Source organism: Rhinolophus hipposideros (assembly GCF_964194185.1).
Source record: "Rhinolophus hipposideros genome assembly, chromosome: 14".
Taxonomy (NCBI): Eukaryota; Metazoa; Chordata; class Mammalia; order Chiroptera; family Rhinolophidae; genus Rhinolophus; species Rhinolophus hipposideros.
In genome coordinates this window covers 50270663-50294129 of record NC_138060.1, presented here as the reverse complement: position 1 = coordinate 50294129, position 23467 = coordinate 50270663, and the positions used below count along the sequence as shown (strand labels likewise).

The 23467-nt window shown below is 35.2% G+C and overlaps 1 protein-coding gene across 2 annotated transcripts in view; it reads left to right on the top strand.

Annotated features, from left to right (window-relative positions):
• DYNC1LI1 (dynein cytoplasmic 1 light intermediate chain 1) overlaps window positions 1-22085 on the top strand; it is a 31007-nt gene extending 8922 nt beyond the window's left edge. Inside the window, exons 3-13 of one of the 2 annotated variants that reach the window (XM_081071506.1) lie at window positions 7274-7390; window positions 8114-8344; window positions 10208-10377; window positions 12153-12246; window positions 14843-14978; window positions 15456-15567; window positions 17162-17221; window positions 17342-17386; window positions 17930-18050; window positions 19023-19178; window positions 21124-22085. In XM_081071506.1, the coding sequence (XP_080927632.1) occupies window positions 7274-7390; window positions 8114-8344; window positions 10208-10377; window positions 12153-12246; window positions 14843-14978; window positions 15456-15567; window positions 17162-17221; window positions 17342-17386; window positions 17930-18050; window positions 19023-19178; window positions 21124-21236 (1355 nt within the window). In that variant the 3' untranslated portion in view covers window positions 21237-22085. Of the gene's footprint in view, window positions 1-7273; window positions 7391-8113; window positions 8345-10207; window positions 10378-12152; window positions 12247-14842; window positions 14979-15455; window positions 15568-17161; window positions 17222-17341; window positions 17387-17929; window positions 18051-19022; window positions 19179-21120 lie in introns of both variants that reach the window. The other variant, XM_081071505.1, reaches the window with a different exon arrangement.
• The last annotated feature ends 1382 nt before the right edge of the window (window positions 22086-23467 follow it).

Sequence of the window (23467 nt, the reverse complement as noted above, 5' to 3'; positions counted from 1 at the left end):
TTCTAAGAGTTGGGGAAAAATCAAAGATGAATATGTGATAGACCTTAATGTGACCTGGAAAGCCAAAAATATTTACTACCTCGTCCTTTACAGAAAAAGTTTCCCAGCACCTGGATGAGGATATGAAAATAGCTTTGCGATAATAGAATTTGATGTGTTGAAATATTTAGATAAAATATGGAGAATAATTTTACCACCACCACAACAGGGTTTTTTACATTACAGAAGGACTTTCATCTTAGTCTGTTTAAACAGGAAATTTCTACTTGTGTAAGTGTTTGTTTACAGATCATTAACTACTTGGCTGGCACATGGAAAGCTGGTGTGTCTGTTTCACTGCCCGCTGAAGGCCAAGGAACTGGATGAAGATAAAGCTTTCTTACAGTTATAGACAGTAGGTAGATGAATTCCTTCATCATTGTTCGAAGCCACACAGGCTCCGTTTCCCTACTTGCCACTTTAAAGGTATATTAATTACACAGAATGAAACTCATATGTAGTATTTTTATTGTTTTATTTTACTCCTCAAACTATAGGCTTTGTGTGTTGTTTCCCAAATATAACTTGGAATTTATTGACTTCTGGTTTTTGAATTGTTTGGCCAAGATGATTTTTAAATGTTAATGCCAAATACTGGCATCCTGAATTTTAACATTTTTTAAATCCTTCAAATTACATAATAGATTAAAGAGAGAGGGTTCATTCATGATGGACTTTTTAATATCTTCAAGCATCGTTCAGCTTGGCTGTGGCAAGGCAGCTGAGTACCGGCAGTTCAGTTCAATGACTAGAAAGTTTACCTAAGTTTAGTGAAGGAGGTATGTATTATGAACTTACACTGCTAATCTGTTATTGATGAGAGATAGCCACTTCAGTTTTATAAGTACAAGTGATGAATTATTTTAATAGACTGTGGTAAAGACCCAAGACAAGTAATTACAGATGAGGTATAGTTATGAAAATAGAAACTGGGGTTGTGATTAAAGATACAAATTTTGGTAAAGGATCTTCTGTGTATTGGACGGGTGCTGTAGAGCGAATGTGTACCCCCAAACTCATACGTTACAATCCTAATCCTCAATCTGATGGCATTAGGAGGAGGGTCTTCGGTAGGTGATTAGGTCATGACGGTCGAGCCCTCATGAATGGTGTTAGGACCCTTATAAAAGAGACACCAGAGAGCTAGCCCTCTCACGCCTTCTGCCATGTGAGGACACGGTGATAAGATGGCTGTGAACCAGGAAGGGAGCCTTCTGTAGACACCAAATCTGCCAGCGCCTTGATCTTGGGCTTCCCAGACTCCAGAACTGTGAGAAATAAATATCTATTGTTTAAAAGCCACCCAGCCTGTGGTATGTGGTTTTTGTTGTAGCAGCCCGAAAAGACTAAGAACGTGGTTTCTGTTTCTGGTGAGCAAGCAGGACAGTATCTACTAAGAATAGGATAATCTCTTACCTGGGAGCACCTTAAAAACAAGGGCCTCATATCCTGCTGACTGTTAAGAGAACTTGCCCAAAGAATATTAATTGAAGAAGGGGACAGACTTTATACACTTACAGTGTGCTGAAGGAAACACACAAATAAGCTGACACACAACACCGAAGTGTCTCAGTGTGTGGTGTGTTGTTGAGAGTACAAAGAAGGGGGCTTAACCAGACTTGTGGAGTCCAAGTTTCCTAGAAGAAACTAAATTGAGACTGAAAGGATAAGCTAGGGTTTTCCCAGGTGTGAGAGGAAGGGAAGAATATTCCAGAAAAAAGTGACAGCATGTATGAAGATTTAGAGGTGGGAGGGAGCCAGGCCCCTCTGCTGCACTGGAAAAAGTGAGTGGCTGGAGTGTAGCATGGGGGTGGTGGGACATGGGGAGATAGATGGGCAGGAAAGGTAAAGGGGCCTTTGTCAGGAACAGTGGTCTTTACACTTTGCCTTTTACTGCAAGAGCAGCAGAAAGACCCAAATGGTTTTTCTGACATCTAATGAAAATTCCAAACATACAGAAAAGTTGAAGGAATTTTACAGTTAATACTTATACCCAAACCTAGACTCTACCATTAACATTTAAATATATTTACTTTATCCCATGTGTCCCACTATGGGATCCTTTCTTTTTAATACACTTCAAAGAAAATCACAGATATCAGTATAGGTACTTCCCTCTATAAGTACTTCAGCGTGCATATCATTAACTCGAATCCCCCGAAGGGTCTTGTGGGGGGGTGGCTGATGAGATTGTTTCAGAAAGATCACTCAGCTGCTGGGGGAGTGGGCTGGAGTGTTGTGAGAACCTAGTGAAGATTCACTTTTGAGTGGTGTGTTTATATAGTGAGGAGAGAACTAGGAGGAGGCCGTAGGTTAAATGCCTAAAGACTTAAAAAGAGAAAAAAAACAGCCTAACAAATAATCTCATTGAAGGATATGCATAACCCTGGAGCAAGACTATATCTCTGTGAATACCTCAGATAAGATTCTGGGAAATAGTAGGTAACAGATGAGATTTTGTTTACAGAATATGACTTCATTGGCCCTTTTAGGCCTTTTATAAAATAGATCTATTTTCAGATGTCCCCATTTGCCACTATTACAAATCATGTCAGAGTTCATTTAGGTGTAGCTAAAGTGACAGTTGTAGAAAATGGTCATTGTAATTGAGGCTTAAGACTTATGAAAGGAAGAAACGTGCTTAATATGCATAAAATAGGAATGAATGTTCAATTTCAAATATCAAAGTTGAAGAGGGGCAAAGAGTAGTTGATAGAAATTTTGTTCCCAGATTGTTTCAATAAGCAAAGTGTTTCTTTAAACATCTTGAGAATCTTTTCTATGCCAAGGACTGTTAGGTATTAGAATATTCTTAAGAATGAGATATTCTTCTATTTATTCCCTCATCCCCTTAGGGGAGTTGCCCTCTTGAGAAGGTTGGTTTGTAATAGAGTTCTTTAATCTGTGTGTTTATGAAATTCTTTATTCTCATTGTGAACACCTCTGACTTGTTACAGTAAGTGAGAAATTTTGAAAACACAGGGTGGGAAAAAAACTACCATATTTTACCAAATTACATTTATTTGACACTATGCTCGTTTTCAAATTTAGTGTTGTAATGTTTATCTTACAGTGGATCCCCAACGTCCTGAATGTTAAGAGGCACACTGTCTTCATCTAAAATTCCAGTGGAGAAATTGCCAACGTATTATTAGAGTCAAACAAACTTCATTCTCAGTCCTTAGAGGTAGAATCAGGGGGGTAGGAACATAGTCACCTGCCATTCAGAGGTAGCCCACAGAGAAGAATGCAGTAAATCATTTTTCTTCTGAAAGTATCAGTGACCCCTGAAAGCAGAAAAACCCTTTTCTTTTGTGAATCATAATACAAAAGTAATGAAGTGTTGTTTTAATGGCCTCTAAAGATAGCACTGTTGTATAGTGGAAAGAGTGTGCTTTAGAGTTAAATTCGTATGAATTTAGATCCTGATCCTGTTATTTCATGAGACTTTGGGTAAGATACTTTACCAATTCTAAGCCCAGTACTCTCAACTGCCAAATGGGAGATAATCATCATTTTGCCTTACAGTTGTGGTTGTGTTAGAATTACTGTGGGTTAAATGCATACAGTAGGCATTCTGTAAACGTTTGCTGCTATGCTGTTCCTATAGAGATGGAAGTGGAAGGCACTGGTCGTTCTGTTTGACTAGAATATGGGTAAAGGGAGGCAAGTTATAGTCCTGTAATTTTTGTTTTATGGATGTGAAGCAGGGCCCAATTGGGACCCCCATAGTAGAGGCCTCGTCTTTCCTTGACCTAAAGATTAGTAATAGATAATCCCCCTGCAGCCTGAGCTCAGCTTGAGCTTGGAATGTCCCCTGTCCCACCCTGTTTTAGAAATTACCCTGAAATTTAGGCTTATTGATCACAGTCTCTATGGTGTAGCATTCTTTCCAGGCTACTCCCATCACTGTTCCTGGGTTGCTGACTCCACCAGAGAATCACATTGCCAGAAAGAAGGCTCCATGCAGACCCTCTAACCCTCACGTAGCCTCTGGAGGAACTCCCAGATTTTCCCTTAAATACCCCAAGCTGATCTGAGAATGTGAAGGCAGTTTTTGGAGGTGTTAAGCGCTGCCTTCTCAGACCACGACTGCTCTGATAATAAATGCTTATTCTATCACTCAACTCCTGTGTCGAACTGTTGGCTGAGCGGCGCAGGCACCACAAGCCCCGAACTCGGTTGGCCTCTGGTTTCAGAAGCATGTTAACGGATTTGAAATTTCATTCTTTTTCTGTCCTCTCTTCTTAGGCTTTTGCATTTCAAAGCCATTAATACACAAAGTTTTAAAATATTCCCAAAGTTGGTAAGGGGTCAAAATTTGTATCCTTCATTCAAGCATTGTGAATTTAATAATATTTTGGCACATTTGTTTTTTTTTTTTTTTGTCGTTTGAAACAAGATTTATTAGTGGTTGCTCTTAGGAGTATACGCTTTATTATGAAAGAAGCAGAGTTAATAGGCATTCTCTATGCACTGGGGATGCAACAGGAAGTAAAACACAAAAATGCCTGATGCTCTGGGGCAGGGGTGTCCAAACTGCGGCTCGCGGGCCAACTTCGGCCCGCAATTCATTGTTAATTGGCCCGCAGCAAATTCCAAAAATATATTTAGTTTACTTAAATAAACCAGGTGAGGCAATAAGTACTTCACCTTGAGTGAGTGGCCCGGCTGTTTGTGTATTTTACCACATATGGCCCTTGGTAAAAAACGTTGAAAAAGTTTGGACACCCCTGCTTTGGGGCTTTTAGGGGCAGGGAGTGTCTAAGTAAAATACATTATGTTAGTAAGTTCAATGGCAAAAAATAAAACAAGGAATAGGAATGTTGGGAGGTTGTGATTTTAAATGGGAGTCTTCCACCCTTTTGCCATAGCAGTCTTTCTAAAATATCAGTCTTTCTAAACACTTTCTAAACACTTCCAGTGGCTCCCCATTATCTTGAGGATACAGTCTAACCATCTCAGCCTGGCGTAAGGTGCCTTTCATAATCGTGTGCCCCTTATTTGTTCTTACCTTCTGGCTCCTTTCCCCCTCACTTTCTAAATTTCATGCATTCAAATTATTTGTCCTTTCTAGAAGGACACTTCTTTGCCTTCAGGCCTCTGTCTGTGCTTCCCTTACTTCCTGGAATGACTAACTAACTGTCCATGGGTCATTAACATTACAGTATTTAGCTAAAGTATTTCCTTCTCTACAAAGCCCTTTCTGAATCCAAGCAAAACTTGTAATTAAGGGTGACTTCCTAGGTGGTTGCCTATTTCTAGTGTAGTCCTAATTACAATATCTTGAAATCGGCTCCTGTTTATTTTCCTTTTCCAATTTATGAGCTCCTACAGGACAGCAACAGGTTCAGATAGCTTTTTTTTTTTAAGTTAATAAACTATTTTTTAGAGCAGGTTTAGATTCACAGCAAAATTGAGTGGGAAGTCGAGTTTCCAAATACCCCATGTGCCCACATAGGCACAACATCCCCCACTATCGACATCCCACACCATGGCACATTTATTACAATTATAATTAATGAACTGACTTTAACACGTTATCACCTAAAGTCCATAGTTTAAGTGAGGGCTCATTCTTGGTGTTGTACCTATCTTGGTTTTCACAAATGTGTAACAACAGGTATCTAGCATTACTGTATCATACAGAATGGTTTCACTGCCCTAAAGTCTTCTGCTCTGTCTATTCAGACTCTTTAAAAGAAGGTTTTCATGGATCTTCTTACATGGTGATTTAAATTATTTTTATGTCTAATGTTCATGCCTATTGAGATGACTAGATATACATTCTTTAAACTGTTTTTGTTTATAGTTATTGAACAATTACAAAACCAAAACAAATTATAAATTAAATGCGATAAAAACTATAGAACTGATAAAATTCCTATTAGCAATCAATATAACACATGATGTTTTACTGAAGTTAAATGCCAGTGTTGGGTTTAACAGTAGCTATAAGTACTTAATGTGTTTATTTTTCACTGGTTAACTATTTTTTCTATTTTAAGCATGATGGGTCATTATGAAAATCACTGTCATTATCATTAATATTACTGTTTTCAACCCAATCTGTTACTTTGATGGGCCATTTTAATAGTACACTGCACAAATAATATTGAAAAATAAGTATTCATTTAATGACAAGCTCTTTATTACTTATTTAAGGCGACAATTATTGCTATGAAGTGTTGGAAAATGGTTCATGAAAAGAACCAGTCCGGCCAGTACAGTTGAATGTAGACCTGACTGCTCTGTGACCCTTTTTTTTGAGTTTGGCATGCTTGTTATGTCTGCATCTCTTGGCCTCAGATTGGCACCAGTCGGATTATAAACACCAGTGCAGAGGTGGGTACTGCAGTTTTATGGCAGCACTTACATGTAAACACGGTCATTCAGAAGATCTAAGACAGACCATTTTTTTTAAAGCTTTACATGAAAATGAAACAATTTTTTAAATTCTCAGAGAGTTCATGAATCTCCAGGAATAAGTCTTTAGATCCAAGAAACTACTATTACCATGATATTGTTAATAACTAAATACATTTATGAAACAATAACATGTAGTATTTAAATTCACAATGTAAAAAAAGCCTCACCAAAATATTGAATAGCTAGCCTAGTTTTAGAACTTTTAAACTTGTGCCAAGTTTAAATTACCTGATTTTTTGCTATTAATATTTTTAATGTCTGCATTTTGTTTTTGTCTGTTCTCTGTTTCCTCTGCCCTTGTTCTTGCCCAGCTTACTACCCACAACCACCACCCCTCTTCTTTGCTACATATTTCTTACGGTTTGATGGTTCAGGTGAGGCTACAGTCACAGTTCCTGTCCTGGTTAATTTTGATGTACCGTCTGTCTTCATGAGGGGCCCTTGCATAGGCACATGACCCAAGCTGGGCCATTTTCAGGCTGAAAGCCAAGAGAGAGTCTTTTGTTCCTTGTAGATTAAACTGTGATGACATAAGACTTGAGCTTCCTGAAAAATACCCACAGAGGAAGCCATTTGTAATAGGAAAGAACAAGAGACTTAATAAGGGAACAGAAACACCAGGAAAGAGAATCCTGGAGGTGAAGTCTGCATCTTCAACTCTATAGTTACCTGGTTATCTTCCATCAAATGAACCTTCTGGTTGAAGCTAGTTCAGTTAGGTTTTCACTTGGCACTAGAACGCATCCTTATTTATATTTGTGTGTGTGTTACATATTAAATTAAAAAGATTTGTCCTTTTTTACAGGTGAAGATGGAGCTGGGAAAACAAGCTTAATAAGAAAACTTCAGGGAATAGAGGAGTACAAGAAAGGAAGAGGACTGGAATATTTGTACTTAAATGTTCACGATGAAGACAGGGATGGTACATGCCATTTATTTGTAACATTACTTACCTGAAGTCTTTCTGAGGTGCACTGCTGCTCATATTCATCTCTAACTTTTCTTCATGTGTCATTTTTTACTAAGCGTCCTGCTACATCATGCCAATCAGTAAAAACTTATTTTTAGGCATACTTTTATTGGTTTGGGATAGGGATTCCTCTAGTAATATTTTTAAACTTTTTATGGTACTGAGGTGTACAGACTTTAGCTGTCTTGCTATCCTTGAAGAATCTCAATTTTTCAATTCACTTTCTCTCAGATAGTGAAATAATAGTATCCTAGGATTGATGACTGCCTTTCATAGTCTTTTCATTTTTTTTGACATAAAAATGTCATATCCCCAGCTTTTCTCATCTGTTCAGCCATTTTTTCCTTCTATAGATCCTTGCCTTCTCATTTTGATGTGTAATACCTTGAATATGCATGGATCTATCTGCTGATGGTAAGAATAGCAACATGTTATTCAGTCTGTGATTTGGGATTGAGAAAAACGAAGTAGAGAATGCTGGTGTTCTTTGTCGGCAGTTCAATCATTTTCCTGAATATTCGTTAGGCTCTTAATTGGTAGCTGTTACCCAAATTGAACCCTGTAAAAGGAGACATCTCCTGTGGAGGTGCCCTAAAATACCAAGTAAGTATTGTTAGCTGAATGATGAGATAACTTAATCCTTTTACCTTGGTAACTTTCCTTTGTCTATTGTAGATCAAACAAGATGTAATGTATGGATCTTAGATGGAGATCTGTATCACAAAGGTCTCCTTAAATTTTCACTGGATGCCCTTTCTCTGAAGGACACTCTAGTTACGCTGGTTGTTGATATGTCAAAGCCTTGGACTGCTTTGGATTCTTTACAGAAATGGGCAAGTGTTGTTAGAGAACATATTGACAAATTGAAAATTCCTCCTGAAGAAATGAAAGAAATGGAACAAAAGTGTGAGTAATCTAGAAATATTAATATAGATTTCAAACACAAATTTTCTAGCTGACTATCATAATTTTAGGAATTTTTGACTTTGAATAAGGTTAAGGAAGGAAACATACTGTGAGTGCTGTTTTTGAAATTCAGTTTAAATGATGTGCTAGGTTTTAATATAGTTTTAAATTGGAAACATATGCATAATGGCAGACCCTTTAGTAAAGGTACCTTTTCTCCTTTGCCAAAAGGAAATGTATGTTCATTTTGGAAAGTACTTTTTCAAGACAAAATTAAAAATTGAACCTTTCTTCAGCTGCTCATTTTCAGCAGTTTCATTTCTTGATAAGCTTATCAACCTTGTCAAAATGAAATATGTCCAAAAAGATGTTAACAACATAAATACAAAGATGTTAAGCCGATTTTATGATTTACAAAGTACGTAATATATTTTGTACATGCCCAAGTAAATTGGAAGTTTTCATGGAAATTATGAAAATGATACGGGTCATTTCTAACAGTTGTAAGCCAGTTGTCACAGTTCTTAATTTCACTGAGAGCGCCAGTGTTGCACTTTGCTGAAGAAAATACGCAGCTGGGATGCTGCTTTTCTTTGTTATTGTTAGTTGACGATAACTTCGATGAGGGAATTGATAGCTTACAGGAATTTATATGCACAGAAACAGCAAAAACAAGAAGATGTATGTCCTAAATCATTGAAAAAGATTGTCTAACTGCTTTAACCTATACCTTTCTTTCCCTGTTGGCCATGACCTGTGGGTTCCCCCCACCCCAAATTTATACAATAGAGGTGGTTCTGATGTGTGGTCCCAGGGCTAGCAGCATCGTATCAAGACAGCCCCAAGCTTGTCAGAAGTACACATTCTCAGCCCGTATCCCCCACTCCACCCCAGGCTACTGAATCAGAAACTCTGGTGCATGCTAAAACTTGAGAACCACTGTTAGATTTCAGCCTCTGATTTGAATTTGAAGGGTAGTAGCTCTGTACCAGAGCTGCTAAGGGTATATATGTGCCTGTGTTCTTGGAGGAACTGCGCTCATGTGTTCAGGATTCCCTCTTCCTTGACCCCCAGGAAGTTTAAGACACTCTTCCTCCTTTAAGTCTCTCTATAATATTGCCTCATGTACTGTTTTTAACCTGTGCATATTTGTTTTGCTTTTAAACATGAAAAACAGTCTTAAATGGAAATCCCTGTGTGTGCATCACTGATTATTTCCTTGAGAATTCCTCGAAGAGTAATTCCTGAGTCAAAGTATACATTAGGCTCTTGATACATTCACTTTCCCTTTTTTTAAGTGAAGGTTTTGACAATTTTGCAAATGAGTTCTAAATTTTATCAGCATTGGTAATATCTCATTAATTCTCATTAGGGTTACAGAATGAATGTGGCCTAAGATTGCACATAGGTGAAATGGAGAAGACACGAATAAAAGGGTTTAGGAAAAGGAAGGTAGTATTAGAAAATCATCTAGAACTGTCTTTTAAATTGTGGAATTCTCCCCACCACATACACATTTTTCTTTTATTTTTTTTCAGTACCCTTTGTGAATTAGAGAAGGGAGTGAGACAAAGTTAGATTGTGACTTGTCCAAAGTAAGTTGCACGAACTAAACCAGGCCTATATTGAACCCCACTCTTTGGGGTTCTATTCTTCACTGTTGTATTCTGCCTCCTGATTAATGTGGGTCCAATGTTTCCGTGCTGTCTTTGAAATAGATTTCTCAAACCCTTTATGTTTTTTCTCTTACACAAGATGAAGAATAAACACTACTAAAATATATACTTTAGATTATGGCAGGAAAAGCTACCTACTGAAATAAAGCAATTTTTAAACTATGTATTAATTTACTTTGATTTTCAGTGATTAGAGACTTCCAAGAATACGTAGAGCCAGGAGAAGATTTCCCAGCTTCTCCTCAGAGAAGAAGTACTGTGTCACAGGAAGACAAAGACGACAGTGTGGTTTTGCCTCTGGGTGCAGATACACTTACACATAACTTGGGCATTCCAGTACTAGTAGTTTGCACAAAGGTTAGTTTGCTTCCTAGAGATTCTGTTACTGATGTTAACCAAGTATGAACAACTGTTTTGTTCCCAGCCTCCTTTTGGAATCGACACATTATTTTTCCTAGATAATTTTTCTTAACAAATAGAAATAATTTGAAATATTAAATGATATCCACATGTTGGTTTCATAATCTTAATCATAACTTCATTGGAAGAAAATGTGATTTCAGATATTTGTGATTTGAATTTCATCTTCCTAATTCCAGTTAGCCTTCATTGCACAGTTTAATAGAAATAATAACAGGTAAGGTGATGATTGAATTATTAATTTTTATCAAATAAAGTATTTTTCCACATTAAATTTTGATATACTAATATCCTAATATCAGCAGATTACGTACTTACAATAGACTTTTAAACCCCTACCAGCACTCGTGTAAAGTTGATACGCAGTTATCAGGGGTTCTTTATTTATTAAAGAGGTCCCGATGGGATTGCTAAAATCAAAATTCTACTAATCTAGTCTGTCACTGTATGTACTTTATAATAAAATCAAATTTCCTTTAAAAACAATTTATAGTTCATCTTCTCTCTATGTAGTCTTAAGTAGTATGTCTTTACTGTTTGTAAGTCGTGGAATAGCTAAGAAAATGACAATATATAAACTCTTTGTGGAGATCTAAAATTACTGGTATTTTTTGTAACATGTAGAATGTGTCCATATAATTGAAGGAGGGTATGGAATTAATTCTTTGGGATGACAAAATGATAAAAAATTTTTTAAATCTAGTGTAAGTTTTACTTTAAACACTACAAAAATTATCAATAAAGGAATGGGGTTGGCTTTAAAATAATCAAGTCAAGTCTGTTATCTGCTTTTCAAATGATGATTCCGGTTTAGTTTATTGTTACTTATACCTTTTCTTTAAAACCGTTCTTAAAATGTCATACTAGAATCCTTTTGTGTGTGATTTGGTTTGTTTTTTTGGCAAAGAGCTGTTTATTGGCAGCATGCTACATCATTATTATACAAGGAGACTCTTCTATGAATTTTTATGCATAACAAAAATTATATATTAGATTTGACCCCAAACTAATATTTGGGATAATGAACATTATTAAATGTATATTTTTAGATTTTATACTTCAAATCAGAAGTGTTTTAGTGGAGTTATTTGGATATCCTGATGCTTGAACATGATTTTTTTTCCTGTAGCAAGAAGAATTCAAAATTTGTTTTATTGATTGTACAAGTGACATTTCAAAAATAGCTTGTAATTCCCCTTTTTTGCTATTGGTGAAATTGTAGTGAGAGTGAATAAAAGCACCAGAAAAGAAATGAATGTCAACTAAGAGTTATCAAATAAACAGAGGAACATAGAGGAAATAGTGAAAGGTGCAGACTCCCTGGATATATAGTGTTTTATAGAATTAGAATAGATTTTAGCTTTTGAAAACTTTGTTCTAGGGCATAAGTGGTTGAGTTAGCAAGTATTTTAGCTTGTCCTATTATCCTTCTTTCCTTTATGTACTAAAACTTTCTCTTTGGTATTCTCACCACATTCAGTATAACCAGAAGTCAATGCTTTTTAAAGAAATAAAATTATTCATTAGTCTTGAGACTCCAACTAAATGTCTCTAGACAAATAGGAGTGATTGATCTTCTAGGTCCTACTGTTTAGTGACCGTATCAGAGTGGTAGTTTTGTGATATTCCCCCACCCCAAACTGAACTGTTTAAATCATATTTAATTTTGATTATTTAATGTTGTATTGGTTTTTTAAAAATTATTTTAACAGTGTGATGCCATTAGTGTATTGGAGAAAGAACATGACTACAGAGATGAACATTTTGATTTTATTCAGTCACATATCCGGAAGTTTTGTTTACAGTGTATCCTTTCAATACATCGATTGGTACAGTGTACCTTACCTGCTTGTATTTTTTCTTTTTTTAAGAAAAGGAATTAAGTTCACGAACTTTAGAAATTCAATAAACTTTTTTCCTCCTGCCTCTGGCTGGAAATTCCATTTTAATTCCTAAACCATTTATATCGGGGTGTTTTGAGATATAAAAGCAAGTATTGAAGTATGTAACTTTGGTTTCCTGTGTTTAAAGTACTATGCTTAAGAAAAATAATTTATCAGTCTTATGTGGAAAATTCTAGTGAGTTGGCATTGTAACATTCTGATTAAAAAGTGGTATATATATCACCAATATAATGTTTGTATCCTAAAATGCTAAGGTGAAATTGTTATTAAACCAGTTTGTATTGTTATCTTTAAAAAAAAAAAACAGCCCAATGCTAAATTATATATAGAATAACTCAATACTCAGTATAATTAATAATCTTTTAACTGGCCATTTTACTGTCGACATTCTATTTTAGAGTCTGAATAAGTGAAACCAGGTCTTTCCACTCCCCCAAAATGTGTTATTTATTGGGAGGGTGGTAGGGCAAGATCAATATGTATATTGGTGTGTTTTAATATGTTTACTATGTTGTTTCCATGTATAGTCTAATGGAGTGGTTTCAAAATCTGGCCATGCCCATCTAAGACTGACTGAATTGGAACATTCCAAGGGGAGGCTGGAGAACCTATACTTTTCAAAAACTTTCTGAGTGATTTTGATGATCCCAAGGTTAGAAAACCTGTCAGAAGAAATCCTGTCTAGTCCAGGTTGCAGGAATTAGACGAGCCGATGAGTAACAGTTACAACTAGTAACCGAAGGATCAAATGAGGGTGGTGAGTGAGTGCTGTAAGAGAATTTCCTACGGAACACTTCACAGCCTCAGAGCCGGAGTGCACTGAGAGCCTTCTCAGCCACCCCTCTTGGATCAGATACTCTGCATTCCCCAACCAGAGCTTTTAAGCCTGACAAGAGAAGAAATGATCTTAGGAGGAGATGGGAATAAGAAGTAATGTGTACATGTTTATAGTATCTGTAGTTTTTCATTTTCATCAATGGACATTTGATTTAAGGACCACTTATAGAAAGCTTAGCTGAAAAATGAGTAAGATTACTTGATACTTGTAGTTTCCCTTTCCCCCTTTTCCTTCATTACTTTGTCCTGTCCATAACCCTTTCTCATGTCACATCATGGTTGAGTTAAGTTGAACTAAAGGGCTTTGTATGCTTAGAGTCTTTAAGAAGAAAACAGAGTGGGAGTAATTGAAATAGGTATACAAAGCTTTTCTATCTTTGAAGATTAGAAAATTTGAGAGCAATGTCTTTATACACTTATTTAATGGTGTACTTGAAAATGGACATATAGAAATGTAATCAGTAAGGAGACTCTCCACTAAAGTAATTATACACCTTTAGTGAATGAAGCCAGTTGATTTTAGGAGAATATGAAATGTGAGAAGTCACTTACTTCAAGGTAGTGAAGTCTGTGTGTCAGTGAGTGAGGGCAACCGTTCAAACTCATTTTTATTTTTAAATTAAAAAAATCTTAATTGTAATGCAAATTTTTCAGCTGTAGAATTCTAAATTATCATAAATTGATTTTCATTATGAGAAAGATCATTAATGAAAAGTTACACAATTAAGCTTTTACTTAAGATTATGATGTTTGTTTCTTTTAAGTTTTATGGTAACGTAAGTATTATTTAGCAACACCACTTTCAGGTTTATAATTCTCAATTCATGTCCTAGAAAATATGAATATCCCAGTTCAGAAGTTAGACCATTCCCAGCATTTTCTTTTGGCCTAAGTTACCATCTCACGATACACTGGCCAGTGCTAGAACGTGATCCTTAGCAATGGTCATAGAATTTCTGATAGCCACTCTGCTCATTATTTGTCAGTAGTCCCATTGCCCCTTTTTCCACAGGCTTCTTTTGATCCACCATTATGTTGTTTAGGTAAAACAACATAAGGTATAGTTAGGATCTGCTTTAATTAATAAATCACGTGAGGTTATGTTATCTCAAGTTTTGTTAATGAAATCTGCTTTTGCCTTGGATCCTTCCTAAAAGCTTCCTGATAAGACCTATTGGTTCATCTTCTCTTTTGTGGGCCTCTTGAGCTTTGTCCCCAAATTCTTAATTCCTGGAACTACATAGTAAAAACCATCAGAGACATTAGTGCAAAACATTTTTGTTGAAAAGGCAAACAAAATAGTTGTTGATAAATAATACCCCTCCTTCATGAAGTTTAGGAAGCTTAAAAACAAAAACAAATTGCCGCCTCATGTACTTTAAATATAGAGATAGTAGAAGTGTCAGTATTACTAAATTGACCTCTGCTTTCTTGGCTTAATGAGACTTTTGGTTTTATTGTCTTGTAGCTTATTACAAGATGTTTGATTTCATTTTAGCCTGTATGTAGCCTTGAAATTTTTAACTACTACATAAAATACCTGTAGAAATTATTTTATAAACTAATATGTATGTAGATGTAAATGTTAAGCTGAGAATACAGAATTTTGTGGTACCTATTTGTGGAATTTGTCCCAAAATTTCTTTAACGGTATTATTCAGATGGTGCAGCACTTATTTACACTTCAGTAAAAGAAAACAAAAATATAGATTTAGTATATAAATACATCGTTCAGAAACTATATGGATTTCCATATAAGATTCCTGCTGTTGTTGTGGAAAAAGATGCAGTATTTATGTAAGTATACACTTAAATCTATTATTTTATCATGTATTGTTGCTACAACTTGATGGTGAGTCATTTTTAATTTTGAGGTAAGACCAATAGACCCTTTCATGAGGGAGTCTGTTCTAGATTGTTTTATTTATAACCTGTCGTGATCTGTTTATCATTACCTTGTTGATTTACTGCTGACCTGAGCCTTTTCGAATGGTCTTGCTAGTATAGCTAAACTATCGGGTGTGTATCTATAGCTATTGGGTGTTTATTACTCTTTAATTGGTTATGATACGTAAAGCACCCAGTGTATAATCTAGATATTTTAAGTAGAAATTAGTAAACTATAATTTGAGCATTATAATAAAAAAGCTGATTAGTTTTCTGTAATTGGTCAAATTTAACTTCATAAAAATGTTTCCTTTAATGTTATCATGGCTTGAATGACAGAATCACTATATAAATGCTTGAGAATTTCTCATGTGTGTTTCTTTCCAGTCCAGCAGGGTGGGATAATGATAAGAAAATAGGAATATTACATGAAAATTTTCAAACATTAAAAGCAGAAGATAATTTTGAAGACATTATAACTAAGCCACCTGTCCGAAAGGTAACAGTTTTAGTACATAGTCTTAATATTTAGGCTTTTAAACTGAAGGGGAGGCCCATAATTTTAAGATTGTAAGATAGAAAGGTGAAGGGGTCCTTTCAGAGGGGTTTCCAAGTATAATTTCGGTGTTTGTAACGTACCATTCAAATTAAAGATCTGTTTTCTCAAAATATATGTTACCTGTTCAGTTAATAGGAATCATGACTAAGCCTTTGGCATATTTATATCAGACAGTATTTATATCAGAAAATATTAGTGCAGATTCCACATTCTAATGGAATCACGAATTGGTGTGAGTGTATGGATCTTGAATAGTTTGAATAGATAGAACTTTCCAACCTACAGCTCAGCCAAAAGCCAAGGAAGCATTGCTGGAATAATTCTATTAGCCTCTATCTACTGAGACAGGTCTTGGCTCTTCTTTAATAGTCATTAGTTAGTCATGCTAGCCCACAGCTATCTAGGAGCTCCCAGTTTCTTATATCCAATTGTAGTCTCGACTGTTACACGTCATTCTTATGACTATTAAATTGGGTTCCAGAAGGTACTGTTCTTTCATATATCTTTATTTCATGTTAAGCAGTATATGATGTTCTATAGTTAGATATTATAGATGTTTCTGAGAAGTTGTATAAAAATGAGTTTTTATACATTGTACTTCTCACTGACTTTTAATTTGGACATGTTTCAAGAAAAAGTAATTTTGATTTTTCATATAAAATTCGTGCTTTAGGAACCAAACATTTACATTGAGCATCTGTCTTCTGTTTATGGGTAATTAGGAATAAGAAAAGTAATGTAAAAGAAATATCAATTGGTGTAGTATTTGGTATGTCTATTAAAAGAAATGCACACATTAAAAAAAATGCAAAAAAATAAAATGCAACAGTATTCCCCAGGCTCTTATTTTACCAACAAATTGTGCTTTGTTTTAGTTGACTTTTATTTATTCCACAAATATTTCTGGAGCCGTTGTTGAGGCACTAGGAGCTAACCAGGAGGGGAATGCTATAGTAAATCCGTCCATATGCCATCTCTCGAGTGGTCAGAAGTGCTATGGAAATAAAGCCAGGGAGAGTGAGTGAGAGCTCGAGGCGGGCTGGCGTGCTGTTGGCTGTTGGTTGTAGGAATGTCTCTGTGCCGAAGCACGAGTGTGGGAGGCAGCGGGAACTGAAGGTGCACGTGCCCTGAGGCAGATACGTGCATGGGGGGGCCCCGAGAGGCTGAACAAGAGCCACGAGGTGGGCAAGAGTGGGTGGTAGGAGATGAAAGGCAGAGTTAAGATCTTGTGAGGCCTCACTTGGGCTGCAGTTGGGACTTTGGATTTCATTCTGAGTGGGATAGAAAGCGCTTTGAGAGGGAGTTTGAGCAGAGGAGTGATGTAATCTGACCTGACCTTTTAAAGGAATCACTCTGGCTCCTGGGTGGAAAATAGACTGGCGTGGGTGAAAAGCAACTTGGTCCTGTTTCCCTGAAATAAAAGTGTAATGGCTCTTCTATCTGCTGAATGATTAGGAAAAATGAGTTGCAAATGTCCCCTGCTTCTATTATTTCTAGACTTGCTTATTTATGTATTTCTTACTGCTCATTTCAGTTTGTGCATGAAAAGGAAATTGTGGCAGAAGATGACCAAGTGTTTCTCATGAAGCTACAGGTACGAAATTACATCAGAAGCAGACTTAGTATAGTTAAACTGTTCTTGCATATGTTTTCTTTAAAAATACACTAGTGCATGCTATGAATATCTAACCTAAAATTCTTTTGTGTTTTTCAGTCCCTTTTAGCAAAGCAACCACCGACTGCAGCTGGAAGGCCTGTGGTCAGTATTACAGATTTTGACAAAATTATTAAAATGCAGTACATATTGCTTTAGTTCTTTTTTCCTTAATCATATACATGTCTCATATGGGTGTACTTTGAGGAAAACGAATTAAGAATTCTAGAATTCCTGAGATTTTAAAAGATGAACTTTACTCCCTTTTACATAGATGATTTAAATTGTAAAGATCTATTTTGCAGTGTTTGTTGTGTATTAGTTACTGTACTGAACCATTTATATGTGTTATTTAATAAATACAACAGGCCTTATGAGGTAGGTACTAGTGTTAGCACCATTTTGCGTTCAGTATGTTCTCCTTTTTCCATCAAGGGAAAATTAGTATTTTAAAATGTGGTGGGTCTCTGGTATAATATTTTCTAATTATGAGGACATGACTGCTAAACGTTTTTGTCAATGGTTTGCAGTGTAAAAGAACCAGTAGAACAGATGGGGTACAGTTGCAAAGTAATTTGTTTTTATAATAACCTTGTGAAGTTGAAAGTTTTTGGTTTTAATAATTATGGCTTTCCTATTCTTACATAGGATGCCTCACCAAGAGTCCCAGGAGGTTCCCCTCGAACACCCAACAGATCTGTGTCATCCAATGTTGCCAGTGTGTCACCCATCCCTGCTGGATCAAAGAAAATTGATCCAAACATGAAAGGTACATTTCTCTTTTTCTTGGAGAAAACAACACAATACATATATACTAGAAAAATCTTTGTAGAATTGCCTTTTACCACAGCTATTTTCATTTTTGTGCAATAGCTGCTAATGTTTATCTCTGTAGGTATAATCTCATAGTTAATCAGACTGAGAACCATTTTTTAGTATAGTCTTAAAATGTCATCTCTTTGTAAGCTTTATGAAAGCTTAGTGTTATATTTAATCATTCTCCTATGGTAGGTCTTTGAAGAAATTCATATTTTTACAATAATAGGTTACCTGCAATCAACATGAAGAAAAACAATATGCATAGTAATTATTTCTATAGGGATAATTGCCATGAGTGGGATAAGTAGGTCAGGGTTATTACATTTTTATGCCTTTTAATAATGTTTTTCAAGTAGATTGTTCAATTTACATGTCATCAATATCGAGTGTTGTAATTTTGCCACAGCCTAATCTGCATTTTTAAAATGCTAACTAATAAGAGTTTTCCCCCCAGTATTTCCTTCCTATTTGTATTTCACTTCTGTGGCTTGTTTATTGCTATCCTTTCCTCATTTATCTCTTGGCACTTCTACTGTTCCAAGGTATTCATACAGGATTAGGTAACTTTTTGTAATACTTGAGGCAGATGTTTCTTAAGTTTTATTTTTGAAGAACCTCTTTCAAAAGAGATATATTTATACTGGCATTTAACATGTTTGTTTAAAATACATTTAGCCTTTTTAAAATAACATTCTAATTTTTAAATAACTATCTTACAGTTTTAAAGGTTACTCATATTTTGTTTTTATATATGAATAGATTAGAGAAGTTACCCAGCCTCTAAAGATCAAACTAAACTTGAATTTGGAGTATACAGCTTTTAAATTTGAAGTCTGTTATTCATTTTCTGTATGTGCTTACTATGATAATTTGTACAAAAATTGAATGTTTTGATTGAAAGTTTTTGTTTTTTGTTTTATAGCTGGAGCTACAAGTGAAGGTGTCCTGGCAAATTTCTTCAATAGTTTGCTGAGTAAAAAGACTGGTTCTCCAGGAGGCCCTGGTGTTGGTGGTAGTAGCCCTGGAGCGGGGGCTGGAGCTGGAAGCAGTGGTTTACCACCATCTGCCAAAAAGTCAGGTATAGTTACCTGGGGCTTTTTTTTTTTTAACCGCTTTATTGAGATATAATTCACGTACCATGGAGTTCACTCATTTAAAGTGTACAACTCAATAGTTTTAGTATATTTACAGTTATGCAAACCATCACCATAATCTAAGTTTAGACTATTCTCATCTCTACCAGAAGAAACCGCCAGCCTATTAGGTTCTAGCAGTTACTCCTTCCCTTCCCCTGAACTCTCCAGTCCTAGGCAGCCACTAATCTGCTTTCTGTCTCCGTGGATTTGCCTATCTGGAGATTTCATATAAATAGAATCATACAATATATACCTACCTTCTCTAACATAATGTTTTTGAGGTTTAGTCATGTTTCAGTATTTCAATATTTCTTTTTGTTGCTGTATAAATTTCCAGTGTATGAATATGCCACATTTTATTTATCAATTCATCAGTTGATGTACATTTAAGTTGTTGCCACATTTTGGCTATTATGAATAATACTTCTATAAGTACTTGTTTTTGTGTATATATCTAAGAGCGGAATTACTGGGTCATGTGGTAACATTATGTTTAAGTTTTTGAAGAACTGCCAAAGTGTTTTCCAAAACACTACCATTTTACATTCCTAACAGCAAGATATGAAGGTCCCAATTTCTTCACATCCTCTCTAACATTTGTTATTGTCAGTCTTGATGATTAGAGCCATCCTAGTGTCTGTGAAGTCATATCTCTTGGTGGTTTTGATTTGTATGTCACTGGTGGCTAATGATACCAAGAATCTTTTCATATGTTTATTGACCATTTGTACGTCTTCTTAGGAGAAATGTCTATTCAAATCCTTTGCCCATTTTAAAATTGGGTTATTTGTCTTTTTACTGTTGAGTTTTAAGTGCCCTTTAAACACCTGTTTATTAGATCCTTATCAGATAAAGGATTTGCAAGTGTTTTACTCCATTGTGTTGGTTGTTCTTTCACTTTCTTGATACTGTCCTTTGTAGCACAAGTTTTGAAGTTTCATGAAGTTCAGTTTATTTTTCTTTCGTCCTTTAAAAAGACTTAACTCATTCTGGTTTTTTTATTCCCACCTTCTTGCCACCCTTATAGCAAATACCCGTAGCTACCATTTTTTGAACCTTTTACAGATTTCTGGGTATAAATTGAATTAACTACTTGTTGGCTTTTCCATGGACAGTGTAAAAGATTAAGTTTATCAGGACTGCCAATTTAGTTAGCACTCATTCATTCTCTTTCCTGATTCCAAAATTTTGTTTCTATTTTCTATTTTACTGTTCTTATTGTCCTGTGCCTTTTTTGAAAATATTTTTATGAGATTAAATGATAGGTGCTAATTTTATTTCCATTTAGTAACGGACCCTACAATTTAAAATGAGGGGATTTATTTTTAAATTAGGATGTTTATATAAATCAGTGTTAACCTAAAAATAAAAGGCCAAAGTGACAGGCAACGAGCATTTATTTGGGATCCAGATGAATAGCTATTCATGAAGCACTGATCAGCCAGAAACCCAAACAGTGTTAGGAGGTAAAGGCAAGGAGTATTTATGAGAAAGGGAAGGGGAACAATTACATCAATAGAAGGAAGGCATTTTTATAGGTGCTGAAAAGCTAACATAGTGATGCTAATTCTAAAGATTGTTTTTAATTTTTAGTCCTGTAGTCATAATAATCTGATCTCTCGTTGTCTTTGCAGACAGTTGTTTGGGATACAATGCTGCGTTAGGTCCAGTCCAAAGTTATTTTGCCCTGTTTTAACATTCCAAAGGTTTGAAGCATCTTCTGAGATGGCAGCTTCTACTCCATTTTAAAGTAGTTTCGTTTATATTATTTTTTTACATTAGTATGCTAGATAAAGTTGAAACATTGGCAATTTTTAAATGAAAAGACATTGGTGTAAAAGATACATTGACTTATATCTAAATCTTGTTTCTTTTCCTTCAAAGTAGGCCAGAAGCCTGTCCTATCAGATGTTCATGCGGAACTGGACAGAATTACACGAAAACCAGTTACAGTTTCTCCTACAACACCTACATCTCCTACGGAAGGAGAAGCTTCGTGAAGATACCAAATAAAGCCATTTATTCAGTTATGGATAATGTAAACTTGCCTCTGCCTTTTCCTTCAAAAGTGGAATTAGGGAGCTGGAGTGCTTTTCCTGATGGACTAAATTTGTCTATTTTTTTTTTTTTTGTGGTTGCCCATTTTTATAAAAGGGAGTGATACAGAAGGAAATTATTCTTCGCTGTGTAGCACTGCTGTTTGCATCGCCACTTTGCATAAGGAAGTAATTTTGGATTTCAAAACACTCAAAATTTATAGATCTGAAATACAGCCATCTGATCATACTCCAAAGGCTATTTAAAACACATTAGAGGGTTTAGGGAAGGGCAGAAAATAATATGCTTTGGGCATTTGACTGACTTGGGAGTCCAAACTTACTTTAGTTAAGGCTATCAAAATCATTTTTTAAAATTATGTGTTAGTTTTCCTGGAAAAGAGAAAATGATTGTCAGATTTTTCACACCATCATAAATATACCACCACACATGGAATATGCTGAGAAAACTATTGGATAGCATTTGATACACTAGTCATTGTCTCAATCCATGATCCTGTAAGTTGTCATCAAAATATGTTTTCAAAATATTGGCCAAGATTTGTTCTGTGAGAAGAAATGAAAGCACACTGCCTAAATGTGTAAAAGAAAAATGCAGAGGTTCCTACAATGTAAAGAGGTAACAGTCTTTGGATTTGTCTATATATATATATATATACATATATATATATGTCATATGTGTATGTCATATATATGTATATATATATGGCTCTGCCTTAATATACGCCTTTTTTGTTTGTGACTTTCAACTGTAATCAGTTAATAAAGTATTTATTCTCTGCATTCAGGTTCAAATAACTTGTTGCATTCTCTTATATTTAAATTTGTATTTATCAGATAAGATTTGTGAGTATTTTGAAGTGTTCAGCTTAATAGGATTATTGAACATTCTGATCTAAGAGACAGTAAGTATGAGATTCATTGTCCTGTAAGTTTCCTTAAATTGGGAGTTTACATTGATCAGCACATCTTCTCCACGTGTCTGGAACTGAAGAATCCTATGTCAGTATTCCTAGTAGATAAAAATACAGCCCTTTAACATTATTTAATGGGCAGAAGCTGTTTTTAAAAGCTTGGCAAATGCACTGACATGTAGCTACTCTCTTTACAGGTGAGAATACCTGTTAGGAGTTCCACCTTTTCAATACTCAGTTTTCAGTGCTTGTTTTAGAACATTCATGAGAACAGTTTCATCTTACTGAAGTTCAACTACAGAACACATGTACATTTGACCGGTTGAGTCATTTTAGATAACTGGAAAAGTGTGGTTACTATACGTTAAATTGGTCTTTTTACTACTTTAAAATACGTATTGCAAAGATACTGTTTTTCAACAAAATGTTTGAGGATAATACACCTACTATCTCACATAATCCTTTCATTAGAACCTTAAAATCTGTTTAGTTTTATAATAGTATTTGGCTCCTAATAGTTGAATATAAATGCTAAAAAATACATTTTTAAAAATACATTTAAAAATATGTTTTTTAGCATTTATAAATAATTTGTTTCAATGTGGGGAAAAATTAGGATGTTCTTGGGCATGGAAAAATTAGTTTGTAAAAACATTTTGTTGATAAAATATGAGATGAAAAATGCCATTGATAAAATCGTTAGTCCAGAAAGCGTTCTACAATCATGGTGTAAAGACCAATTTTTCTAAACTAGTACTTGATGAAATAAGTGAAAGTAATGAAAGAAAGAAAATTGCAGACAGCATCATGCAGTACTTTGATATGTCTGCTCTGTTTTCATGTTTAAACCAACTCAGTTTTTTCTGTGTGACACTGGAAATGTACTGGAAAATCCTTGCAATTAACTGGGTTGTTACCTGAAATAACTAATTGTTCATTTTATATGAGATTCAGTTTTAACTAATCTAAAACCTTATGTATATATACCATGTTTAAACCTTACTTAAATCTATTTTGTTCCTCAATTTTTGCAAGGAATATTATTTTTAAAGCACTTTTTATTGAAGGTTGCAGTACACAGAAGTGTACAAGTTACAAGTGTATGGTTCGAAGTACCACAGTGACCACATGTAACGAGCACCAAGATCAAGAAAGATGTTACTGGCACCCCAGATGCTTCCCGTGGCCGCCTCGTCCGTACCCTTAACCACCAAGTAACTACTGTCCTAATAATTCCCAAAGACATAGATAAGTTTTATT